Raw genomic sequence first — 26,734 nt, 5'->3', positions numbered from 1 at the left:
TCACAGTTAGTCCTTTCTTGACCTTTGTGAACATTACAGCCCAGTTACTTTGCAGTATGTTTCTCAATATGGGTTTATCTACTGTTTCATCATAAGACTGAGGTTACGCATTTTTGGCAGAAACATCACAGAAGTGACTCTACACTTCTTATACATCCTGTCAAGTGACGCAAGATATCATTTTGCCATAAAACTGGAAATGTTAAGTTTGATCACGTTAGTAAAGTGGTATCTGCCAAGATTTACCTATTATACATTATTCTTTCTCCCTTCATAATTAATATTTTATGGAGAGATGCTTTGAGACCTTATATATATATCCTGGTCCTCGTCCAGCTTTTACCCAGTAGTTTCAGCTTTTAATTATTACTATGATAGATAACTAAATGGAGGTTTTCTAATTCCATCATTCCGTAGGCATTTCTTAGTTGGCATTCTTCTGTGAGGAAGAACTTTCCCTTTCCATTTATTTGCTCAGTTATTTATTTCGGTGTAGATTCCTCTTTTGTTCAGTGGAATATCATCTTTTACCATCATTTGTTTGATGCTCAAGTATGATACTTTAATCTTTGGCCCTCAGCTGTATCATTTTGACAAGTCCCCACCACTCCAGCAGTCCTTGCTTTCTAGCACAGCAAGATCTTCCAGTCTCATGTTGCACTTTCCCTATCCTAGCCCTGAAATCAATCTTTTCTCCAAGGACCCCTTTTAGTGGGGAATGGTATTTAGAAACCAAGATGTACTCACTACTGGATGTGCTAACTACCACTGAAATGTCACAGTTCCCAAGCTCCCTAGGGGACAAAGCTAGAAAATATATGTTTTTATATATATATATATATATATATATATGTCTACTTTTACATATATATTTATTTTTGTTTCTGTCTATACATATTGAAAACCATGACTTCATATTGGTACTTTCTATTCTAATCCAACACTTTACCATCATTCTAGCTTTTCCCATTTTTTGTTTATAATTCTCTTCTCTAAGAATGAGAAACCTGGCTCTTATTATCCCCAATATGTTTCCTTATTTATTCAGCCCTCCTTTTCAGCCCTGCCCTCCCAGCCCTGCCCAGCCATCATCCATCTTAGCTCTTTTTTCCACACGGAGCCCACGCCCTGCCAGGTCACGTACCATACGCTGTTAGTTGTCTTCCCTGTGTTGGCCCTGACCTCTGCTAAATGACCCTCACTTAGGCCTGCCTTGTGACTGTTTTTTCTTTGATTATATATACATTTTTAATTAAAATATTGAAATAATTGTATACTAGTGTGCAATTGTAAGAAATAGTACAAAAAGATCTCATTTACCTTTTACTCAGTTTCCACCAATAGTTACATATTTGAAAACTAAAAAACATTGCTGAAAGAAATTAAAGATCTAAATAAATGGAAAGACATCTTGTGTTCATGGATTGGAAGAATTGTTAAGATGTCAGTACAACCCAACAGGATCTACAGATTCAATGAGATCCCTGTCAAAATCCCAATGATGTTTTTTGCAGAAATAGAAAAACTCACCCTAAAATTCACATGGAATCTCAAAGGACCCCCAAATAGCCAAAATAATCTTGAAAAAGAAGAACAAAGTTTGAGGACTTGCTTCCTGATTTCAAAACTTACTACAAAGATACAGTAATCAAAACAGTGTGGTACTGGCATAAACAAAGACATATAAATGAATGGAACAGAAAAGAGATCCCAGGAGGAAAAAACCTTGCAAATGTGGTCAATGATTTTTGACAAGGGTGCCAAGACTATTCAGTGGGGAAAAGATAATCTTTTCATCAGTTGTTGTTGGGAAAACTGTATGCACATGGAAAAGAATGGTGTTGAACCTTTACCTTATGCCATATGCCAAAATTAACTCAAAATCAAGAATCTGAGCGAGATCAAGATGGCAGAGTAGAAGGACGTGGAGCTTACCTCTTCCCACAAATATATCAAAAATACATCCATATTTGGAATAATTCTCACTGAATACCTACTGAGTGCTGGCAGAAGATCTCATACAACCAAAACTGCAGGAAAGGTCACCATGTAACCTAGGAATAAACCTGACTAAGGAGGTGAAAGACTTATATGCTGAGAACTATAAAACATTGATAAAGGAGATTGAAGATGATTCAACAAAATGGAAAGATATCCTATGCTCTTGGATTGGAAGAATTAATATTGTTAAAATGTCCATACTACCCAAAGCATCTACTGATTTACTGCAGTCCCTATCAGATTACCCATGACATTTTTTCAGAACTAAAACAAATAAACCTAAAATTTATATGGAATCATAAAAGGCTTAGAGTTGCCAAAGCAATCCTGAGGAAAAGGAACAAAGCTGGAGGCATAACCCTCCCAGACTTCAGACAATATTACAAAGCTACAGTAATCAAAACAGCAGAGTATTGGCACAAAATCAGACATATGAATCAATGGAACAGAAGAGACAGCCCAGAAATAAACCCACACACCTACAGTCAATTAATCTTTGACAAAGGAGGCAAAAATATACAACAGAGAAAAGATAGTCTGTTCAGCAAGTGGTGTTGGGACAGCTGGGCAGCCATGTGTAAATCAATGAAATGAGAACACTCCTTCACACCATGCACAAAAATAAATTCGAATGGTTTAAGGACTTAAATACAGCTCAATATGAAATAAACAACCCAATCAAAAAAAAAAATGAGCAGAAGACCTAAATAGACATTTCTGCAAAGAAGATATACAGATGGCCAACAGGCACATGAAAAGATGCTCAACATCGCTAATTATTAGAGAGATGCAAATCAAAACTACAATGAGGTGCCACCTCATAAGTCCACAAAAAGTCCACAAATAATAAATTGCTGGAGAGGGTGTGGAGAAAAGGGAACCCTCCTGCACTGTTGGTGGGATTGTAAATTGGTGCAGTCACTGTGGAAAACAGTATGGAGATTCCTTAAAAAACTAAAAATAGAGTTCCCACATGATCCAGCAATCCCACTCCTGGGCATATATCAGGAAAAGATGAAACTCTAATTCAAAAAGATACATGCACCCCAATGTTCATTACAGCACTCTTTACAATAGCCAAAACATGGAAGCAACCTAAGTATCCATTCACAGATGAACAGGTAAAGAAGATGCTATATGTATACACACACACACACACACACACACACACACACACACACACATACATATAGTGGACTATTACTCAACCATACAAACGAATGAAATATTGCCATTTGCAGCAATGAATGGACCTAGAGATTATCATGCTAAGTGAAGTCAGACAATGAAAGACAAATATCACCTGATACCACTTATATGTGGAATCTAAAGAAATGATACAAATAAACAGTTACAATTTACAAAACATAAACAGACTCACAGAAACAGACTCACATAGAAAATTAACTTGTTTGTGTACTGAAGGGGAAAGTGGGAAGTTATAAGTTAGGAGTTTGGGCTTAACAAATACATACTACTATATATAAAATAGATAAACAACAAGGACCTGCTGTATAGCACAGGGAACTGTAATATCTTGTAATAACCTATTACAAATATCTTGTAATAACCTAATCTGAAAAAGAAAAAAAAATATATATGTTAACATACAAATTTGAATAGTTATATATTAACATATATAAGTATATATAAAATTGAATCAATTTGCTGTACATCTGAAATTAACACAAAATTGTAAATCAACTGTACTTCAATTTTTAAAAAAGACCTAAACATAAGAGCTCAAGGTATAAACTCTTAGAATAAAATAAGGGGAAAATCTTCATAACATTGGATTTCGTAATGATTTCTTGATTATGACACCAAAGCACAGGTGACAGAAGAAAAACATAGATAAATTGGACTTCATCAAAACTTAAAACTTTTGTTCATCAAAAGACACTATCAACAGAATGAAGAGTCATCCTACAGAATGGGTGAAACTATTTGCAAATCATGTATCTAACAAGGGACTAATATCCAAAATTATACAGAACTCCTAAAACTCAACCACAAACAAACAACCCTATTCAGAAACAGACAAAGGACTTGAATAGACTGTTCTCATGAAAAGATACACAGATGTCCAATAACCATGAAAAGATGCTCAACATTATTAACTATTAGAAAATGCAAATCAAAACCACAGTGCGATACAACTACATATCCATTAGGATGGTTATTATCAAAAGCACAGAAATGATTGTTGTCAAGGATGTTGAGAAATTGGAACTCTAGTATATTACTGTATTACTGGTAGTGTAAGTGGTACAGCCACTATTGAAAACAGTATGGTAGTTCCTCAAAAAATTAAAAATAGAATTACCATATGATCCAGCAATTTCACTTCTGGGTATATACCAAAAGAATTGAAATCAGGGACTTGAGCAGATATTCGTACACTCGTATTTATAGCAGCATTCACACTAACCAAAAGTTGGAAACAACCTGAACGTCCATGAATAGATTAATGGATAAAATATGGCATGTACATACAAAGGGATATTATTCAGCCTTAGAAAGGAAGGAAATTCTGCACATGCTACAATATGGATGAACTTTGAAGACATTAAGCTGTGTGAAATAAGCCAGTCACAAAAAGACAAAAATAATTATTTGGTTCCACTTACATGAGGTACCTAGAATGTCAAGTTCTTAGAGACAGAAAGCGCAATGGTGGTTGCGAGGAACTAGGGCAAGAGAGAAATGGGGACTTAGTGTTTAGGGGGTATACAGTTTCAGTTTGGGAAAATGAAAAAATTCTGGAGGTGGTTGGTGGTGATGGTTGCACAACAATCTGAATGTATGTAATGCTACTGCACTGTACACTTAAAAATGGTTAAAATAGTAAATTTTATGTTATGTGTATTTTGCCACCATTAACAAGGGAAAAAAGGAAGGAACTTTCTCTTCCTCATCTTTTTCCTTCCCTTCCTGAATTGAACAGTCCAAAAGCCACTGGGCGGGACCATAAAAAGTAGGCATCCACACCAGAGGGTGAGTAAGGCTGCAGCACTGGAAGCCAAACAGGGTGAGGCGGATCCATATAGGGGGGCAGCCTGGCAGTCATGATTCCTGAGCAGGATGATGTCATGTGGGAGGCTGACCTGATTCCTGGGTGTTAGAATAGGCGTCAGAGCTCAAATGAGGTTAGGAGAGCTCCTCATGGCAGAGTGACCCCTCATAGTGTATCAGAACACAAGCAGAGTGAGGAGACATCCACACATGTGGGTGGCAACAGCAGCCTAGCTCAGGATCTTAGAGTTCAGTTGGAGGAAGGGAGGCATCCACTTAGGTAAGGGGGGCCATCAGCAGTGAGGGGAGATTGGTCACATAGAGGGGGACTAGTCAGAGAAGTAAAGGATAATAGCAGGGTTCTCACCATCAGAGACGGGAGTTATAATTATGGAAAGGGGGATATTAGGAGGAAACCTGTGCTCTTGGATTGGAACTGGTAATGTCAGGGTGAACTCGAATAAGTTTTCAACATATATGCATGCATATGTAAATATTAATTTAAATGTGTGATGTGTGTGTGTATGCATGTATATAGTGCACATATTCTTTAGTTGTGTCCACTGAGGGCCTGCTAGCAACAACACTGTTAACAGTAATGAGCACACCTAGCATCTGGACTTGGTTTCTAAATATTATTCTTTACCAATAAACACCAGGACTTATTGGATCTAATTATGAGGAAGCGGACACACCCAAATTGAGAGATGTTGTACAAAATAACTGGCCTATACTCTTCAAAAGTCAAAGGCATCAATATCAAGGAAAGACTGAGGAACTTGTTCTAAAGTGAAATAAATGAGGGGACAACTAAAATTCAGTGTGTGATTCTGAACATTGTGTAGTATGATTTTACCATAAGGAACATTGAGATAATCAGTGAAGCTTGAGTGAGGTCTGAGGAATAGTGGGCAACTAATAATGTATCAATCAATTTTCTGATTTCGGGGAATTTTAGAGAATGTCTTTGTTTATGGGAAATATATACTAAGTTATTTAGAGTTATGGGGCAGTATGTCTGCAGGTTATTCTCAAATGGTTCAAGAAACAATAGTCTTGGTCTTATACTTATAACTTTTCTGTAAGTTTGATATTGCTCCAAAAAAAATAAAATCCTCTCCAAAATGTTTTAAAAATTAAATAAAACTAAATCGTTGGCAGAGGGAGCTTCAAGATGGCAGAAGAGTAAGACATGGAGATCACCTTCCCTCCCACAAATACATCAGAAATACATCTACACGTGGAACAACCCCTACAGAACACCTACTGAATGCTGGCAAAAGACCTCAGACCTCCCAAAAGGCAAGAAACTCCCCACGTACCTGGGTAGGGCAAAAGAAAAAACAGACAAAAGAATAGGGACGGGACCTACACCAGTGGGAGGGAGCAGTGAAGGAGGAAAGATTTCAACATACTAGAAAGCCCCTCCATGGGCGGAGACTGCGGGTGGCGGAGGAGGGAAGCATCGGAGCCACGGAGGACAGCGCAGCAACAGGGATGCGGAGGGCAAAGCGGAGAGATTCCCACACACAGGATCTGTGCCAGCCAGTACTCACCAGCCCGAGAGGCTTCTCTGCTCACCCGCCAAGACAGTTGGGAGCTGGGAGCTGAGGCTTGTTCTTCGGAGGTCAGATCCCAGAGAGAGGACTGGGGTTGGCTGCATGAACACCGCCTGAAGGGGGTAGTGCACCACAGCTAGCTGGGAGGGAGTCCGGGAAAAGGTCTGGAGCTGCCGAAGAGGCAAGAAACTTTTTCTTCCCTCTTTGTTTCCTGGTGTGTGAGGAGAGGGGATTAAGAGCACCACTTCAAGGAGCTCCAGAGGCGGGTGACTATCAGCACAGACCCCAGAGATGGGCATGAGACGCTAAGGCTGCTGCTGCAGCCACCAAGAAGCCTGTGTGCAAGCACAGGTCACTGTCCACACCTGCCCTCCTGGGAGCCTGTGCAGCCCACCACTGCCAGGGTCCCGTGATCCAGGGACAACTTCCCCGGGAGAACACACGGCACGCCTCATGCTGTTGCAACGTCACATTGACCTCTGCTGCTGCAGACTCGCCCCGAACTCCGTACACCTCCCTCCCACCAGCCTGAGTGAGCCAAAGCCCCTGAATCAGCTGCTCCTTTAACCCTGTCCTGTCTGAGTGAAGAACAGATGCACTCAGGCAACCTACACGCAGAGGCGGGGCCTAGTCCAAAGCTGAACCCCAGGAGCTGTGCGAACAAAGAAGAGAAAGGGAAATCTCTCCCAGCAGCCTCAGGAGCAGCGGATTAAATCTCCGTGATGAACTTGATGCACCCTGCATCTGTGGAATACCTGAATAGGCAACGAATCATCCCAAATTGAGGAGGTGGACTTTGGGAGTAACGATATATATATATATATATATATTTTTTTTTTTTTCCCCTTTTCCTCTTTTTGTGAATGTGTATGTGTATGCTTCTGTGTGTGATTTTGTCTGTATAGCTTTGCTTTTACCATTTGTTGTAGGGTTCTGTCTGTCCTTTTTTTTGTTTTGTATAGTTTTTAGGGCTTGTTATCATTGGTGGATTTGTTTTTTGGTTTCGTTGCTCTCTTCTTTGTTTTTTATTTATTACTTTAAAAATTTTTTTAAATATTTTTTTATTTTAATAACTATTTTATTTTATTTTATTTTATTTTCTTCTTTCTTTCTCTTGTTTTTATCCCTCTTATTCTGAGCCACGTAGATGACAGGCTCTTGGTGCTCCAGACAGGTGTCAGGGCTGTGCCTCAGAGGTGGGAGAGCCACATTCAGGACATTGCTCCACAGGAGACCTCCCAGCTCCACGTAATTTTAAACGGTGAAAATCTCCCAGAGATCTCCATCTTAACACCAAGACCCAGCTCCACTCAATGACCAGGAAGCTCCAGTGCTGGACACCCTATGCCAAACAACTAGCAAGACAGGAACACAACCACACCCATTAGCAGAGAGGCTGCCTAAAATCATAAGGCCACAGACACCCCAAAACACACCACCAGGCGTGAACCTGCCCACCAGAAAGAAAATATCCAGCCTCATCCAACAGAACATAGGCACTAGTCCCCTCCACCAGGAAGCCTACACAACCCACTGAACCAACCTTAGCCAACGGAGACAGACACCAAAAACAACGGGAACTACAGACTTGCAGCCTGCGAAAAGAAAACCCCAAACACAGTAAGTTAAGCAAAATGAGAACACAGAGAAACACACAACAGATGAATGAGCAAGGTAAAAACCCACCAGACCGAACAAATGAAGAGGAAATAGGCATTCTACCTGAAAAAGAATTCAGAATAATGATAGTAAAGATATCCAAAATCTTGGAAATAGAATGGAGAAAATACAAGAAACGTTTAACAAGGACCTAGAAGAACTAAAGAGCAAACAAACAATGATGAACAACACAATAAATGAAATTAATAATTCTCTAGAAGGAATCAATAGCAGAATAACTGAGGCAGAAGAACGGACAACTGACCTGGAATATAAAACAGTGGAAATAACTACTGCAGAGCAGAATAAAGAAAGAAAGTGAAAAGAATTGAGGACAGTCTCAGAGGCCTCTGGGACAACATTAAATGCAACAACATGCGAATTATAGGGGTCCCAGAAGAAGAAGAGAAAAAGAAAGGGACTGAGAAAATATTGGAGGAGCTTATAGTTGGAAACTTCCCTAATATGGGAAGGGAAATAGTTAAACAAGTCCAGGCAGCACAGAGAGTCCCATACAGGATAAATCCAAAGACAAACACTCCAAGACACATATTAATCAAACTATCCAAAATTAAATACAGAGAAAAAATATTAAAAGTAGCAAGGAAGGGCTTCCCTGGTGGCGCAGTGGTTGAGAGTCCGCCTGCCGATGCAGGGGACACGGGTTCGTGCCCCGGTCCGGGAAGATCCCACATGCCGCGGAGCGGCTGGGCCCGTGAGCCATGGCCGCTGAGCCTGCGTGTCCAGAGCCTGTGCTCCGCAACGGGAGAGACCACAACAGTGAGAGGCCCGCGTACCGCAAAAAAAAAAAAAAAAAAAGTAGCAAGGAAAAAACAACAAATAACATACAAGGGCATCCCCATGAGGTTAACAGCTGATCTTTCAGCAGAAACTCTGCAAGCCATAAGGGAATGGCAGGACATATTTAAAGAGATGAAGGGGAAGAGCCTACAACCAAGATTCCTCTACCCAGTAAGGATCTCATTCAGATTTGATGGAGAAATTAAAACCTTTACAGACAAGCAAAAGCTAAGAGAATTCAGCACCACAAACCAGCTTTATAACAAATACTAAAGGAATTTCTCTAGGCAGGAAACACAAGAGAAGGAAAAGACCTACAATAACAAACCCAAAACAATTAAGAAAATGGTAATAGAAACATACATATTGATAATTACCTTAAATGTAAATGGATTACATGCTCTAACTAAAAGACATAGACTGGCTGAATGGACACGACAACAAAACCCGTATATATGCTGTCTACAAGAGACCCACTTCAGACCTAGGGACACATACAGACTGAAAGTGAGGGGATGGAAAAAGATATTCCATGCAAATGGAAATCAAACGAGAGCTGGAGTAGCAATTCTCATATCAGTCAAAATACACTTTAGAACAAAGACTATTACAAGGCATAATGATCAAGGGATCAATTTAACAAGGAAGATATAGCAATTGTAAATATTTTTGCACCCAACATAGGAGCACCTCAATACATAAGGCAAATACTAACAGCCATAAAAGGGGTAATCGACAGAAACATCATAGTAGGGGACTTTAGCATCCCACTTTCACCAATGGACAGATCATCCAAAATGAAAATATAAATAAGGAAACACAAGCTTCAAATGATACATTAAACAAGATGGACTTAATTGATATTTATAGGACATAATAAAAGACAACAGAATACACTTTCTTCTCAAGTGCTCATGGAACATTCTCCAGGATAGACCATATCTTGGGTCACAAATCAAGCCTTGGTAAATTTTAGAAAATTGAAATCATATCAAGTATGTTTTCTGACCACAACGCTATGAGACTAGATATCAATTACAGGAAAAGATCTGTAAAAAATACAAACACATGGAGGCTAAACAATACACTACCTAATAACCAAGAGATCACTGAAGAAATCAAAGAGGAAATCAAAAAATACCCAGAAACAAATCACAATGAAAACACGATGACCCAAAACCTATGGGATGCAGCAAAAGCAGTTCTAAGAGGGAAGTTTATAGCAATACAAGCCTACCTTAAGAAACAAGAAACATCTCAAATAAACAACCTAACCTTACACCTAAAGCAATTAGAGAAAGAACAAAAATCCACAAAGTTAGCAGAAGGAAAGAAATCATAAAGATCAGATCAGAAATAAATGAAAAGGAAATGAAGGAAACGATAGCAAAGATCAATAAAACTAAAAGCTGGTTCTTTGAGAAGATAAACAAAATTGATAAACCATTAGCCAGACTCATCAGGAAAACAAAGGAGAAGACCCAAGTCAATAGAATTAGAAATGAAAAAGGAGAAGTAACAACTGACACTGCAGAAATACAAAGGATCATGAGAGATTACTACAAGCAACCCTATGCCAATAAAATGGACAACCTGGAAGAAATGGACAAATTCTTAGAATTGCACAACCTTCCAATACTGAACCAGGAAGAAATAGAAAATATGAACAGACCAGTCACAAGCAGTGAAATTGAAACTGTGATTAAAAATCTTCCAACAAGCAAAAGCCCAGGACCAGATGGCTCACAGGCAAATTCTGTCAAACATTTAGAGAAGAGCTAACACCTATCCTTCTCAAACGCTTCCAAAATATAGCAGAGGGAGGAACACTGCCAAACTCATTCTATGAGGCCACCATCACCTTGATACCAAAACCAGACAAAGATGTCACAAGGAATGAAAACTACAGGCCAATATCACTGGTGAGCATAGATGCAAAAATCCTCAGCAACATACTAGCAAACAGAATCCAACAGCACATTAAAAGGATCATCCACCATGATCAAGTGGGGTTTAATCCCAGGAATGCAAGGATTCTTCAATATACGCAAATCAATCAATGTGATACACCATATTAACAAATTGAAGGAGAAAAACCATATGATCATCTCAATAGATGCAGAGAAAGTTTTCGACAAAATTCAACACCCATTTATGATAAAAACCCTGCAGAAAGTAGGCATAGAGGGAACTTTCCTCAACATAATAAAGGCCATATATGACAAACCCACAGCCAACATCATCCTCAATGGTGAAAAACTGAAACCATTTCCACTAAGATCAAGAACAAGACAAGGTTGCCCACTCTCACCACTCTTATTCAACATAGTTTTGGAAGTTTTAGCCACAGCAATCAGAGAAGAAAAGGAAATAAAAGGAATCCAAATTGGAAAAGAAGAAGTAAAGCTATCACTGTTTACAGATGACATGATACTATACAAAATGAATCCTAAAGATGCTACCAGAAAGCTACTAGAGCTAATCAATGAATTTGGTAAAGTAGCAGGATACAAAATTAATGCACAGAAATCTCTGGCATTCCTATACACTAAGGATGAACAATCTGAAAGTGAAATCAAGAAAACACTCCCATTTACCATTGCAACAAAAAGAAAAAAATATCTAGTAATAAACCTACCTAAGGAGACAAAAGACCTGTATGCAGAAAATTATAAAACACTGATGAAAGAAATTAAAGATGATACAAATAGATGGAGAGATATACCATGTTCTTGGATTGAAAGAATCAACATTGTGAAAATGACTCTACTACTCAAAGCAATCTACAGATTCAGTGCAATCCCTATCAAACTACCACTGGCATTTTTCAGGGAACTAGAACAAAAAAGTTCACAATGTGTATGGAAACACAAAACACCCTGAATAGCCAAAACCATCTTAAGAAAGAAAAACGGAGCTGGAGGAATCAGGCTCCCTGACTTCAGACTTTACTACAAAGCTACAGTAATCAAGACAGTATGGTAGTGGCACAAAAACAGAAATATAGATGAATGGAGCAGGATAGAAAGCCCAGAGATAAGCCCATGCACATATGGTCACCTTTTCTTTGATAAAGGAGGCAAGACTATACAGTGGAGAAAAGACAGCCTCTTCAGTAAGTGGTGCTGGGAAAACTGGACAGCTACATGTAAAAGAATGAAATTAGAACACTCCCTAGTACCATACACAAAAATAAACTCAAAGACCTAAATGTAAGGCCAGACACTATTAAACTCTTAGAGGAAAACATAGGCAGAACACTCCATGTTGTAAATCACAGCAAGATCCCTTTTGATCCACCTCCTAGAGAAATGGAAATAAAAACAAAAATAAACAAATGGGACCTAATGAAACTTGAAAGCTTTGCACAGCAAAGGAAACCATAAAGAAGACAAAAAGACAACCCTTAGAATGGGAGAAAATATTTGCAAGCGAAGCAACTGTCAAAGGATTAATCTCCAAAATGTACAAGGAGCTCATGCAGCTCAATATCAAAAAAACAAACAACCCAATCCCAAAATGGGCAGAAGACCTAAATAGACATTTCTCCAAAGAAGATATACAGATTGCCAACAAACACATGAAAGAATGCTCAACATCATTAATTAGAGAAATGCAAATCAAAACTACAATGAGGTATCATCTCACACCAGTCAGAATGGCCATCATCAAAAACTGTACAATAAATGCTGAAGAGGCTGTGGAGAAAACAATAAATGCTGAAGAGGCTGTGGAGAAAAGGGCACCCTCTTGCACTGTTGGTGGGAGTGTAAATTGATACAGTCACTATGGAGAACAGTATGGAGGTTCCTTTAAGAACTATAAATAGAACTACCATACAACCCAGCAATCCCACTACAGGGCATATACCCTGAGAAAACCATAATTCAAAAAATACATACCACAATGTTCATTGCAGCTCTATTTACAATAGCCAGGACATGGAAGCAATCTAAGTGTCCATCAACAGATGAATGGATAAAGAAGATGTGGCACATATATACAGTGGAATTTTACTCAGCCATAAAAAGAAACAAAATTGAGGTATTTACAGTGAGGTGGATAGACCTAGAGTGTGTCATACAGAGTGAAGTAAGTCAGTAAGAGAAAAACAAATACCTTATGCTAACACATATATATGGTATCTAAAAAAAAAGAAATTGTCATGAAGAACCTAGGGGCAAGAGTGGAATATGGACACAGACGTACTAGAGAATGGACCTGGGGATATGGGGAGGGGCAAGGGTAAGCTGTGACAAAGTGAGAGAGTGGCATGGACATATATACACTACCAAACGTAAAATAGATAGGTAGTGGAAAGCAGCCACATAGCACAGGGAGATCAGCTCAGTGCTTTGTGACCACCTAGAGAAGTGGGATAGGCAGGGTTTGAGGGAGGGAGACGCAAGAGGGAAGAGACATGGGGATATATGTATATGTATAACTGATTCACTTTGTTATAAAGCAGGAGGTAACACACCATCCTAAAGCAATTGTACTCCAATAAAGTTGTTAATAAAAAAAAACTAAATTGTTGAACTGTGTTAAATGTGCTAAGCAGTCAAAATAAGACAGAAACTATAAAAAGGCATCAGAGACCTTATCAAGATCAATTTTCAGTGGATGCTGAAGACAGAGACCAGAGTTGAATAGATTGAGGACGAGAAGGTGACAAATGGAAATGGCAAATGAAGTCAACTTTTTTAGAAGTTTAGCTGTAAAGGGGAGAGGGAGGGCTCTCTGAAGAAGGGAAATTATAGTGAAGGATCTGGAAACAATGACGTATACTAGGAATGTTTGAAAAATTAAGAAGATTTGACCTGAATAGGGGAAGACTTAGAGAAGTTCTGTCTTCAGATATTTGAAAACCTTGCAAGTCAAGGAGATGCTTTATTTTTAATTTTTAGAGGGAAGAACCAGGACCAGTGTTTACAGAGAAATGGATTTTGACTCAACGTTAGAAAACATCTTGAGCTGTCAAACAGTTGAATAGTTAGTTGCCTTGTGAGAAGTGAGCCTCCTGTCACAAAAAGTGGAAAACAAGAAGCTGTAAAGTCAGCATTCTAGTCCATTTCCAGTTCCTGGAAATGACTCCTGTATTGACTTAGGACTGAGCCCAGATGGACCTCCATCTCCCACTGCATTCTTGGGCCTATTGTTGCATGAGTTTGTTTAAATAGGAAGTTATTAGTCCTTTCTTGAGTAAAAAAGGGAATTACCAGTTCTCGAGGCTCCACATCTCTTTAGACTCTTTAGTGCTCTAACCACCCACATGTAGAAATTAAAGAGGAAAGACCAAGGGCTCATCAGTAACTTTAGGTAGGTTTCTTTGTTGTTTACTGTGCTTAATTTCACATTTGCAATGACCAGTATCTCATTTGGTTCCTTAAATATTATTCTGAATTTGGGAAGGTCTGATTGCCTACCTACAAACAGGCCATTGGCCACAAAGGTATTGTTGTGTTTAGAGTGCAGCACCCATATTCTTTATGCTTTGAGAGGGGTCTTTTATGCATTGATGATGACAGCATCTTAGGGGGGAGTATAGGATTGGTCATGGGGATTATCTTTTGTTTTCCTACTTTTTCTTGGAGCCTGATTTTTTTTTAGAGATAGCATATTTGGAAGAAAAAGGGTAAAAATAGTAATGAGGCAGGGTCCCCTATGATTTTATATTCATGGAATATAGAAAACGGATATTTTTTTTCTTATGTATTTAGAAGAACACTTTGTCGGAGAAGGAAAATATAGATCCTATTAGCAGGTAAGTGGAGAAACAACAGTAGTGTTGTTTCTTGTGGCCTCAAGTTATAACTATGGAGGAAGGAGGGAAGGAGAGCAGAGAGGTGAATGTAGCTTATAATAACGAGGTTCTATAGACTTTCTCTGTGGTTGCCAGAAAAAAAGTTTCTTTACCTTTTTTTTTTGTAACATCTTTATTGGAGTATAATTGCTTTACAATGTTGTGTTAGTTTCTGCTTTATAAGTGAATCAGCTATACGTATCATATATCCCCATATCTCCTCCCTCTTGCGTCTCCCTCCCACTCTCCCTATCCCACACCCCCTAGGTGGTCACAAAGCACCGAGCTGTCCCCATGCTATGCGGCTGCTTCCCACTAGCTATCTATTTTACATTTGGTAGTATTTATAAGTCCATGCACTCTTTCACTTTGTTCTAGCTTACCCTTCCCCCTCCCCGTGTCCTCAAGTCCATTCTCTATGTCTGTGTCTTTACTCATGTCCTGGCCCTAGGTTCATCTAACTTTTTTTTTTTTTTAGATTCCATATATATGTGTTAGCATTCGGTACTTGTTTTTCTCATTCTGACTTACTTCACTCTGTATGACAGACTCTAGGTCCATCCACCTCACTACAAATAACTCAGTTCTTTACCTTTTAGTTTCTGTTGAAAGTATGGCCCTTCATAGAATTACTCTTACTCTAAAATACTTCCATCTTATATAATACATGAAATAGAAAATAAAATAGTCTTGTTCCTCCTTCTATCTAAAGATAAGGCTTCTCTTTTTTCCCTATTGGTAATTTAAATAAATATTAAAACGTTATTTCTAAAAGTCTGAACAATTCATCATTAGAAATCTATAATTCACCCCAATTTAAATTTTTAAATTGATTTTTAGGCTATTGTGCCAAACTCCTTGACCTCAGAAATCCACATCTCCACATAACCACATTTTTGTTCACAGAATGTTGCCGAAAAACAATCATGCCATGACTTTATAGGGATTATCTTCTAATTCATGGAATAAAAGATATTAGAACTTGTACCAAATTGGTCTCTTTTTGTATTCTTTTTAAAAATAGTTATTTTATTCATTTTTTGGGTCAGTTTAGTTACATATACTCACACTTCTTGTTTCACACATCTGTAAGACATTGTATTTTAATACATAAACCTTTCGTTCCTTAGCCTGGTCCAGACAAGTCCTATCCTCATCAAATTCATTCTCATTTTCAGAACTGTTGAGAACAGAGTCACTTGGACTCTCCTCTGTGGATGTCCTTAGAGCTGCACAGATCACACATTTCCTACTCACTGGTTGAGACCTCCTAGTTGCTGCCTCACATGCCTTTCATCTCAGATGGAACTTGCCTGCCGGATTTTCTCTCGCACCTTCTTCTCATGGACTTCCATATTTACCTGCTTCAGTATCTTGCTGCTGCTCACTTAGGCTTGAAGTCTCAGCACCCAGTGCAGTGTCTGCCCCTGTACTGTCTTGTTTCCATGCTTAGCTCCGTTCACGCAGTCACAGTCCCAGCAGGCCCCTAGTCCTTGGCTCCCGGCCCTATCTTTGCAGGGAATGTTAACACTAAGAAACTTGAGTCAGACTCCCTGTTCCCCAGATAGCAGACTCAGACCCCTTAGTTTGAGCATTTAGGGTCTCTTGCCATCAGGTTCCAACTTGCCTTCCACACCGCATCCTCTACTCTTTCCTTTCCTGTAAAACTGTGTGGAAGCTGTGCCTTCTGGGTTAGGTATGTTAAAAGGAATTCTTTTCCATTGCTGTATGCAAAATAACAGGGGCAGGATGCTATACTCGTAGGAATTTGGGCACCAAATTGAGCTACTCTGTCTTATTTGACAAAGCACATCCATTTGGGGAGATGGGGGCTGTGTTTTAAAAGGAGCACGCTTTAAAGCATTATTAATTGTTAAAATAAAACAGAACAAAACAAAGAAGAACCCTATCTATGACAGTAGACTGTTTCCACCTGCACATGGCTGAAATACCATTTGGAGAGACAGAGGGAGAGAGACACGGGGGTGGGGTTAGGGTGTGCAGCTTGACATTAACAAGAGAGGAGGCAGACAGTTGGTGGTTGTTATAGTTTCTGTGTTCTTTATATCCTTGATCATCAAGTTGCAACCTCCCCCTCATCCAGTTCCTTTAAAAAATGTGATACTTAGTGAATTTTCTTCCTATGCCTCTGCCAAGACATTACTGAAGCTTTTCTTTTCCCCATAGTCAGCAACAAAAGGCACAGAATCGTGTCTTTGAGTTTTTGAGGGCTATAGTTATGACTACTATTACTATCCAATAACCAAGAATTGGGTTTTCACATTCTGAAAATAAGAATATGAATATAAATGTCTTTTGATTAATATATCAGCCCTACAGATGTCTTTATTTGTTCTATCCAAGCATTTCTTTAATAGTTCTATTAAAAAAACAGGTTTTTCTTTTTTTATAATGGTGTTTTAACAGTGTTAAAGGTATCTAGTATATCCCACTTTATTACAATTAACTTTTTTTTTAACATCTTTATTGGAGTATAATTGCTTTACAACGTTGTGTTAGTTTCTGCTGTTTAACGAAGTGAATCAGCTATACATATACATATACCCCATATCCCCTCCCTCTTGCGTCTCCCTCCCACCCTCCTTATCCCACCCCTCTAGGTGGTCACAAAGCACCGAGCTGATCTCCCTGTGCTGTGTCCCACTAGCTATCTGTTTTACATTTGGTAGTGTCTATATGTCCATGCCACTCTCTCACTTTGTTACAATTAACTTTTTATCAGCCCTGTTCCAGAGAGCAGTAGAAAGAGAATATTTTTCAAACTGTTCAAAGAATAGATATGAAAGGAATAACAAAATTTAAATATTTTAATATGTGTGTGTTTACCTCAGAAAGACATTTTTCTAAATTCATTACAGTATTTTAGATGTAATTCTTTGAGCAGTCAGATCTTTTAAAATGTGTTTGAGAAACAATAGAAAAGTCACATTTTAAGTATAATCTATTTAAAATACATGTTATTCTTCCTTATATTTGAACAGTCTGTTCAAAACAATCCATTCATATGGGATTTTGCTTGTACAGATCTGAGTGGGAATCAGTAGTTTCTTTGTTTGTCACTATGGAAACAAGTCAGCCTATCCTGAATGGCAGTTAGATCACGCAGAGTGATGCTCATGTTTCAGTGTAACTTCATCATGGAGCAGGCTGGCGCTGACGTCTTGCCTCCAGCTCTTCCCTCCTGGAAGCCCAGCGCCATGCAGGATCCACCCCGGAGGCTTTCTGCTGTGCCATTCCTCAGCTCCTTTTTCCAGGGCCGACGACACTCTGCCTCCGACCCCATCGTGCGACTGCAGCAGGGGCGGCGCAGCTCCACTGCCAAGATGCTCTCGTCATCCTCTCTCCAGGTGATGGTGGCCATGTCCTCCATCAGCTGTGCTGAGAGAAACCCAACTTGCCCCGAGAGAAAAAGTAAAGCTCCTTTTCTTCTTAAAGATTGCCACAGCTTTGAGTTTAAATATAAGAACTGTGAAGAGGTTATACTGTGTTGATACTTTTTAAATTTTTGACAATTAATCCTGCATTATACTTTTTATTGTCTGTTATGCTAAGAGATTCAGTAGACATGTAATAGGAGATAAAAATGATTGAATGTTTTATGTTTTTTCATTAAAAATGTAGTTTTTGCACAAAACTCATTCCCTTGTAGATCTGCTTTTACAGTTTCTTCCTTTTCATTACCAATGTGACATATGGAGATTATTGTGTGCAAAAGCCTTTTCTGTAGTAAAGGATAGTGTACTTACACGAAAGGGAAACAGTTTTATTCCTGACAGAGTGAAGGGGACTTAGCACCAGCTTGTCATCTACAATCCTGAGAGAAAATGGAAGCTGTTTCCCATGTTACTATTCTGTTCGGAGAGTAGGATTTTGAATCGTCCCTTTGAATGTTCTAGGAAATTCAGGACGTCCAACACCAAAGTATACAAAAGTTGGAGAGCGTTTACGGCATGTCATTCCTGGACATATGGCCTGTTCCATGGCATGTGGTGGCAAAGCTTGCAAGTATGAAAATGCAGCTCGCTGGAGTGAACAGGAGCAAGCTATTAAGGGGGTCTACTCATCCTGGTAAGTGATTCTGTCTGTCTTTGGTAGCTCCCACCTACTGCTAAGTGGGAAAACAGAATGGACGTGTAGGAGATGACCAGGAGGCAGTGGGCTGTAGAAGAATGTGGGGTTCTGAAATCGGAGGACCTCACCTCCATCCCTGGCTTTGCCACTTGACAAGCTGTGTGATCTTGGTCTACTCACACAGGCAGTCGGAGCCACAGTTTCCTGATCTGTAAAATGGAAATAATGAAACCAACCCTATAGGGTTTTTTTTTAATTGAATGGTATACTGTATGTAAAGTATCTTAAAGAAATGGTAACTAGATAGCTCTTAAATTTCAGAAATTGCTAAAAATAATTTAAATGTTCAACTATAAATTTGAGAAATTATGAGGTACATAGGTAGTTTTTCAGTTTCATACAGGTAAGCTTTAGCCTCGTTTTTATTTTGTTCCTGTATTCTGTATAAAAGGATACATTTTCATACAAATACATACACTTCCAGTCGCCTCAGTAGAAGGTGGTACGAGTTGTCAGTTCAGTAGACGATATAAGATGCTTACTTTGTTTATGGTATGTAAGTGTAATTCATTCATTATTGAATCATACTGCTTTTATTATTAATAGTAAACTGTCGAGTATACCTTTTTTGACGTAGTGATATCTCTAAAAAATTCTGATATTCAAAACCAAATCACATTTGGAATGCACTAAGAGGAATTCACTATTCAAAGAACTCTGCTTGTGAATCATTTTATAGAGCAAGAATTCATTTACAAATTAGATATTTGTCAACCAGCTTACTAACTTGCAACCCTGTACCTTGTCATATTGGATTTTCTGGATACATGTGTAGTACTATAGTCTGGGGTCCACTGTCACTGTTGTTCTCCACAGATCATGTTCTAGTTTATCACTATCTTTCTTGAAGAATGTTGTGAAAAAGCAAACACTATTCCTGAGGTGTGGTCAGACAAGTAAATTTGTAATAATGAAGCTTAAGGTCACATTCATATTTTTGGTTTATTGTTGACTAAACTATCTGAACTTTTTTCGCCTCTACTGCTTTCATGTTACATCTCTCTCAATCCTACACTAAGTGCTATTAAATTTGGGGGGTCCCAAACCTTTGGGGGTCCCTGTTAAACAGTTTTAGACATTGCCCCAGCCATGAGGGATAGTATCTTTCTGAATCCTGACCTGTTCATCTAATGTCTCTGTTACTCCTCTCAGGTTCTTGTGACCCACAGCTTGCAATAGTCTCCCTTGTGTATCTTTCACTAGGCCACTGGTGAGAAATGTAATCAGAACAGAGTGAAGCCAGAGCCCCAGTGAGAGTGATAGCCATTTACTGGGTTTCTATCCATTTGTACACTCAGTAAACATCCATTTGGTTAAAAGCCAGGCACGGTGCTGAACACTCTCAAATTATTATCTTCATAAAACTCTTTAAGTAGGCATCATTAATGTCATTTTATTGGTGAAGGAATTGAAGTCCAGAGGGACTAAGTAATTTGCTACACAGCTAGAAAGTAGAAAAGCCAGCGTTTGAAACCAGGTCCGGCTGACTCCAAAGCCATATTTTTTGCAAAATTACAATAACTCAGCATTTATTCATAACCACATGCTAGGATTTGTGCTAAAGTCTTTACATTCACATCATATTGAATTCTCACACCAACCTTGTGAGGCAGGCATTATCCCTACTCAATACATTAGGTAACTGAGGTACAGGTAGCTATGTAACTAAAAATGCCTCCCAGCTGGCCCTCCTCATTTAGTCAGTAACCTTTGGATAACTAATCCAGGATGTCCTTTGCTGCCAGCTGAGGTTTCTCCATCATTCCATCATGTCCACTATAATCTCATGAAAGTCCTTGAAAGTACTTTGCTGGAGTCCATAAATACTTAATGTCCTGGAATTTTTTCCAGGGATTTAAGAAGCTAGGGTTTCTTAGAGCCCTAATCATAATACAGAATTGAAGTCGGATTTGTATAAGGAGATTCTTACCTTATAGCATTGTTGAAATCATAGAAAAAGTAAGGGCTTGAAATCTTGCTTTCTCAGTTTTGTGCATATCACCAGTCCCTCCTCCCATCTGTAGGGTCACTGATAATATCCTGGCCATGGCACGCCCATCCACTGAGCTCCTCGAGAAGTACTGCATCATCGAGCAGTTCCAAAGGTAAACGTTGCGTGTTTACACACTTTAACAAGCCAGCTTGTGTTTTCTCTTCTATTGCTTTTGACTTCAAATGGAAAGGTGCTTTCATTTTACCAACAGGAGTGTGAAGAACTTATTTCAAATAAGACAATTAAGGTTTTGAAAGTAGTTAATAATGTTTATTAATGCCAAAAATGGTTAATTTTTTTAACACTACCTCCCAATATGACTAATTTTTTTTTCTTTTTCCTTTAAGCCATGGCATAAAAAGTATCATCAACCTGCAGCGTCCTGGTGAGCATGCCAGCTGTGGGAACCCTCTGGAACAAGAAAGTGGCTTCACATACCTTCCTGAAGCCTTCATGGAGGCTGGCAGTAAGTCCTTCCATCCTCTTCTCCATGAGTTACCAAGGACAGAACTCAGAGACTTTCTGTCTATTCAGCTCTTAGGTTAAAAAGGTGATGGAAATAAACAGTTACTGCATAGTAGTGTAGTAGGGCTTCTAAAAAGTGAAGATGAGCTAACTTTGACTTTAAATAATGCTATCATTCTTCTGTGGTATTGGTGTTGAAAGTATAAGATTTCTTTTTCCCTGTGAGAGGGGACTTGAGAGGAGACCTTGTAGAAATAATGCCTGTATAATTAATATAAACAGTATCCAGACCTGTCATCTCATTTAATCCTTAAAGCAGTCACATAATATAGTTGTTCTGCTTCACACATGAGGTCACACAGGCTGAGGAAGTTCTGACTTGCCCAAGATCACACAGCTTAAACATGGCAGCAGGATTGGAACCCAGGACTCATTCATGCTTTTACCTACTGCATAGCTCTGCCCCTGGGTAGGATGCAGGGATTCTGTATGTGACAATCTACAACTTGTTTTTAAGAAGTGTATGTTAGCTTTTTTATCCCACTAGTTAGAAAATCTGTATGTACTACCTTATGCCATTTATCAGTCAGTTAGACATGTTTCCATGCTAAACAAGGTTGCATGCTTTCCCTCCATGGTTGAGTAATTTTGGCATAGATCATTGACTTTAATTTGCAATCCTGCTTTTCCTTAATTCTTTCTGACTGAGTTTCAGCAGGAAATGTGTTAAGTAATATAGAATGTTCTTTTTAAGAAATGTTAACAGTAAATTTACTGGAAATGTAAAAAGCCTATTATTTTAGGTCTACTCATCCAGTGAGATCTGCATGCCTTACAGCTTTATACTTTTCATGAATTCACTCACTTTTTTCAAATGTCTTTACAAGTATTTTTCCTGTATGTTGATTTTCTTCTTGTTCTCTTTCTCATTGTCCAGTTTACTTCTACAATTTTGGATGGAAGGATTATGGTGTAGCATCCCTTACCACCATCTTAGATATGGTGAAGGTGATGACATTTGCCTTACAAGAAGGAAAAGTAGCTATCCATTGTCATGCAGGGCTTGGTCGAACAGGTAAATTCTAGGAGGTGGTTTTATTGTCCTTCTACATGTTTAAACATATAAGGAATATTTCCTAATTCTAGAGGATAGTTTTCAGATTCCTATCAAAGTTTTAAGTCAAATGGAACAAGTCAGTAAAAGATACTTGAAATATCTTAGATAGCTTCAGTGACCATATATTCATAAGAGTATTTTTGAATGATTTAGTGCTAAAACCTCATCATATTGAGTAATAAATAGGTGGATTTCCAAAGCTAGCTAAATGATCTTTCTGATTTTCTTTTTTAAAGGAAAAAATCAACATTTTGTTTTTAATATGCAGTGTCTTTTTAAAATGTAATTTTCCTTAACCAAAATAATGAAAATAGCAAGCATTGTTTCACCTATCTTTTTAAGTCTTTAGCAAAAATGTAAGTTTTGAAGGAGGTTAATTTGCTACATCAAGTAAGTGGCAGGGCCATGATTTAAAACCCATGGCTGTAAGGATTTTGTTTATAAAGGAGAGTGTTACCTGTACCTAGAATTCTATATAAAAATCAATGATTTTACTTAAAAATGCTGCAGAATATCAGTGCAATACTGATATTGAGGCACAAAAAGAGTTGGAATTGGGCTTCCGTGGTGGCGCAGTGGTTGAGAGTCCGCCTGCCGATGCAGGGGACACGGGTTCGTGCCCCGGTCCGGGAAAATCCCACATGCCGAGGAGCGGCTGGGCCCACGAGCCATGGCTGCTGAGCCTGCGCGTCCGGAGCCTGTGCTCCGCAACGGGAGAGGCCACAGCAGTGAGAGGCCCGCGTACCACAAAAAAAAAAAAAAAAAAAGAGTTGGAATCTTCATTGTCATGTAATCTAGCCAGACACCTGAGCTCGACTCTGTCCACAGTGTACCCATATACCTACCACTGGGTCTTCCACCTTCTGGGGAGCATCTTTAGGGTAGAGACTCAGTTCTGTCCCAGACTGTCAGCTCTCATGATTGAGCCAAAATCTCACTGTTCTAGGGATTCCACATGATAGCTCTGCAGATATTTCATACTTACCCTAAAGAACTGCCATATCCTAGTGAGAAAGATAGGTTGGACCTTGCCGTGTACTAGGAAAACATGCATTTTTCAGAGGCTCTGATTTTCATGTGTAACGAGATTCACAAACTTGGTGATTTACACAGATGTCTTTTGAATTGCCTTTTACTTGATGTTAATTAACTTTTATATTTGACTTTTTATTATTCATTTTAATTTAGTATTAATTAACAAGAATACATAATGTTTATACTGTTAAGGCTATTTTCCTTAATATTAAGTGCTTATAGAAAAATAGTTGTGGTCTAAAGGAAAATACATATTAGTTTAGGCATTAGTTTAGTCTTAAATAAGAATCATCAGGGGAAAAAAATAGATTGTGAATGTGAATAATTGCCAAAGATAAAAATACCCAAGTAGGAAAAATGCCAATCTGGAATGTGCCACCAGTTGATGTCAAAGATGGCAGGGGTGGGAAGTTCCAAGTAGAGTGTACAGACTGATTGGATAGAAATTTTTAAAAGCTGTTCAGCGTGGAAAGCAGGATTGGCTTTCTTCCATGTTGGAGCTGGGCATTAATGACGGTCAATGGGTCAGGTCATCAGTTTATTCAGTCATCACCCTCCACACTCAGTCATCCCCCCTCACTCCACACCTACTCAGCTTCACTGTGACAGTTCTTGGTGCTTGCCCTGGAGTGCAGAGGTGACCAAGTGTTCTCAGTCAAGGGGAGGGTTGCCACATAGACTTAGTAAATAGATGAACACCTGTACAAAAAGTTATCATTGTCCTTAAAATGTTTCTGTATTTATATGGTTTCCTAACAGATATTCAAATTTTAAATCACCAAAGAGTATAAATAAAAATATAAGCTTTTCTCATATCAATATTCTCTTCTTCACTGTTCAGGTGTTTTAATAGCATGTTACTTAGTTTTTGCAACAAGAATGACTGCTGACCAAGCAATTATATTTGTTCGGGCAAAGCGACCTAATTCCATACAAACCCGAGGACAGCTACTATGTGTAAGGGAATTTACTCAGTTTCTGATTCCTCTTCGCAATATATTCTCTTGCTGTGACCCCAAGGCACATGCTGTCACCTTAGCACAGTATCTCATTCGTCAGCGGCATCTGCTTCATGGCTATGAGGCACGACTTCTGAAACATGTACCCAAAATTATCCATCTCGTGTGCAAATTGTTGCTGGACTTAGCTGAGAACAGGCCAGTAGTGACGGAAGAAGTGGCAGAAGTACCTGGCCTCTCTGCTGAAATTGAAAAGACTGTTTCTGAGATGGTCACAATGCAGCTGGATAAAGAGTTACTGAGACATGACAGTGATGCATCGGACTCTTTCACCCCCAGTGCAGTGGTGGCAGATTTTGAGAATCAGGATGTGATTCTTTCCAGTGAGCAAGAGTTTGACCCTCTTTGGAAGAGGCGGAATGTTGAGTGCCTTCAGCCCCTGACTCATCTGAAAAGGCAGCTCAGCTACAGTGACTCGGACTTAAAGAGAGCCGAGTCATTTCTGGAGCAAGGGAGGACTCCGTGGACAGTGCCTGCCCAGGCCTTGCTTTGCCATAACCCCAGGCAGCAGAAGCACATAAGCCATTGTTACTCCCCACAGTCTCCACAGCTAGATTTAAATAAGGAAACGCTGGTCCGCAGTACATTTTCTTTCTGGAATCACGCTAAATTGGGAGGCCTGGAAGGACTCAAAGATGACAGGTCATCAATTTTCCATAGGACGAACATTCCAAAGGAAGTACAGCGAAGTAGAACCTTCTCTTCCGGTATTTCAGGTTCATACAACCCTGGGGAACAAGTTACACCAAATTTTGCAAATATCCCTAAGGAACTAAACTGTTCTCACCAGCAAATGTCCCACTGTGAGTGTGAAACTCGTGGTGGTTGTAGCCCAAGCTCCGTTACGGAGGACAGTGAGACTTGCCACCACCCCGTGGACTGTGCGTCCAGTCCCAAAGCACAGTTCTTGGTTGGACCTGAAACCCAGGATAGCAAATACCTGTCTGAAGTTGCTCCATACACGGCTTTACATTCTGACTTGAGTGTTGAAGCAAGGAGAATACTGGCAGCCAAAGCCCTGGCAAATTTAAATGAGATTGCAGAAAAGGAGGAAGTGAAAAAGAAGGTAGAAATGTGGCAGGTACTTGTATTTCATTTAATTATATATGAGTGGGAAATATTTGTGTAAGAGCAAAAACAATATATTTTCCCAAATTCATTTGTTACAGGAATTTGAAGACATGTTTGTATAATACGTAACTTTTGAACTTCAAGTTACTCAGCTATGATACCAGCTTGCTGTCATAGAAACAGCAGACACGGGGCTGTTTTGTAGGTTCATTTCAGTCTCTGTGAAGGAAAGCCCTTAGTGCTTAGCACTCAGCAGTGTGCTTGACTGAGCAAGGCAATGATATTGATTGATGTCGATAGTTTCCTTCTTTCTCACTGGGCTTGCAGGACTGATGGACAGATGAACAGACCACAGCAGACAGTTAGTTGTAGGAACTGACCCGAAGTATCTCTAACCTGAGACCTAGCAGGGAACCACTCTCTGAGAACCAGTGACAGAGATATAAATGAAATAGAGACAATTCTTTTCCAAAGCTCATTAACCCAACTATCAAGTAAAGCCAGAAGGATGAGTGATGGATGCTGTCTGCTCAGCATTCCCTCCTGCAGACTTCCCAGTCCACCCCAATAAGTCAGGTGTTGGATTCCGGAAGGCAAATGGGAATGGCCACAGCGTACCTTTGTGCCACTGGTTTTATCTGAGATTGGGTTCTTGGAGTCTATTTCTTAGCCTTTACTTAAATTAGAATGTGAAATTTTAATGCCTTCTTGTGTTGTACTTTCACTAGGAAGACAGTCTTAAATTAGCCTTGCTCTCTGCCCAAAATAAGCAGCTGGTCTAGAGAAAAGGCAGGCCTTATAAACCTAGTTATCAGAAACAAGTAAACTGCCCAAATGTGGGGCTGACCTGGGGAGGCCTGGCTCAGTGAAATTTTGGCTTGTTAGCCCATAACCTACCATGAATTATTTGTGTAGCTACTTTTCCATATCCTACCATTAATCAAACAAGGTGTGTACACTTTTCAGGAGGCCAGACCTTCCAGATGCAGAGGCGGGAAGGGTAGGCGTGGAGCCTCACCCTCACTTGCAACTGTGTGACAGGAG

At 39.3% G+C, this 26,734-nt stretch overlaps 1 protein-coding gene across 1 annotated transcript in view; it reads left to right on the top strand.

Annotated features, from left to right (window-relative positions):
* PTPDC1 (protein tyrosine phosphatase domain containing 1) overlaps positions 1–26,734 on the top strand; it is an 88,577-nt gene that overhangs the window by 54,043 nt on the left and 7,800 nt on the right. Inside the window, exons 3-7 of the mRNA XM_060013526.1 lie at positions 18,756–18,927; positions 21,015–21,095; positions 21,331–21,449; positions 22,386–22,523; positions 24,442–25,700. Coding sequence (XP_059869509.1) covers positions 18,756–18,927; positions 21,015–21,095; positions 21,331–21,449; positions 22,386–22,523; positions 24,442–25,700 — 1,769 coding nt within the window. The remainder of the gene's footprint in view (positions 1–18,755; positions 18,928–21,014; positions 21,096–21,330; positions 21,450–22,385; positions 22,524–24,441; positions 25,701–26,734) is intronic.

The sequence above is a fragment of the Delphinus delphis genome, chromosome 6, assembly GCF_949987515.2.
Source record: "Delphinus delphis chromosome 6, mDelDel1.2, whole genome shotgun sequence".
Classification (NCBI taxonomy): Eukaryota; Metazoa; Chordata; class Mammalia; order Artiodactyla; family Delphinidae; genus Delphinus; species Delphinus delphis.
This window is presented reverse-complemented; position numbering and strand designations above follow the sequence as displayed.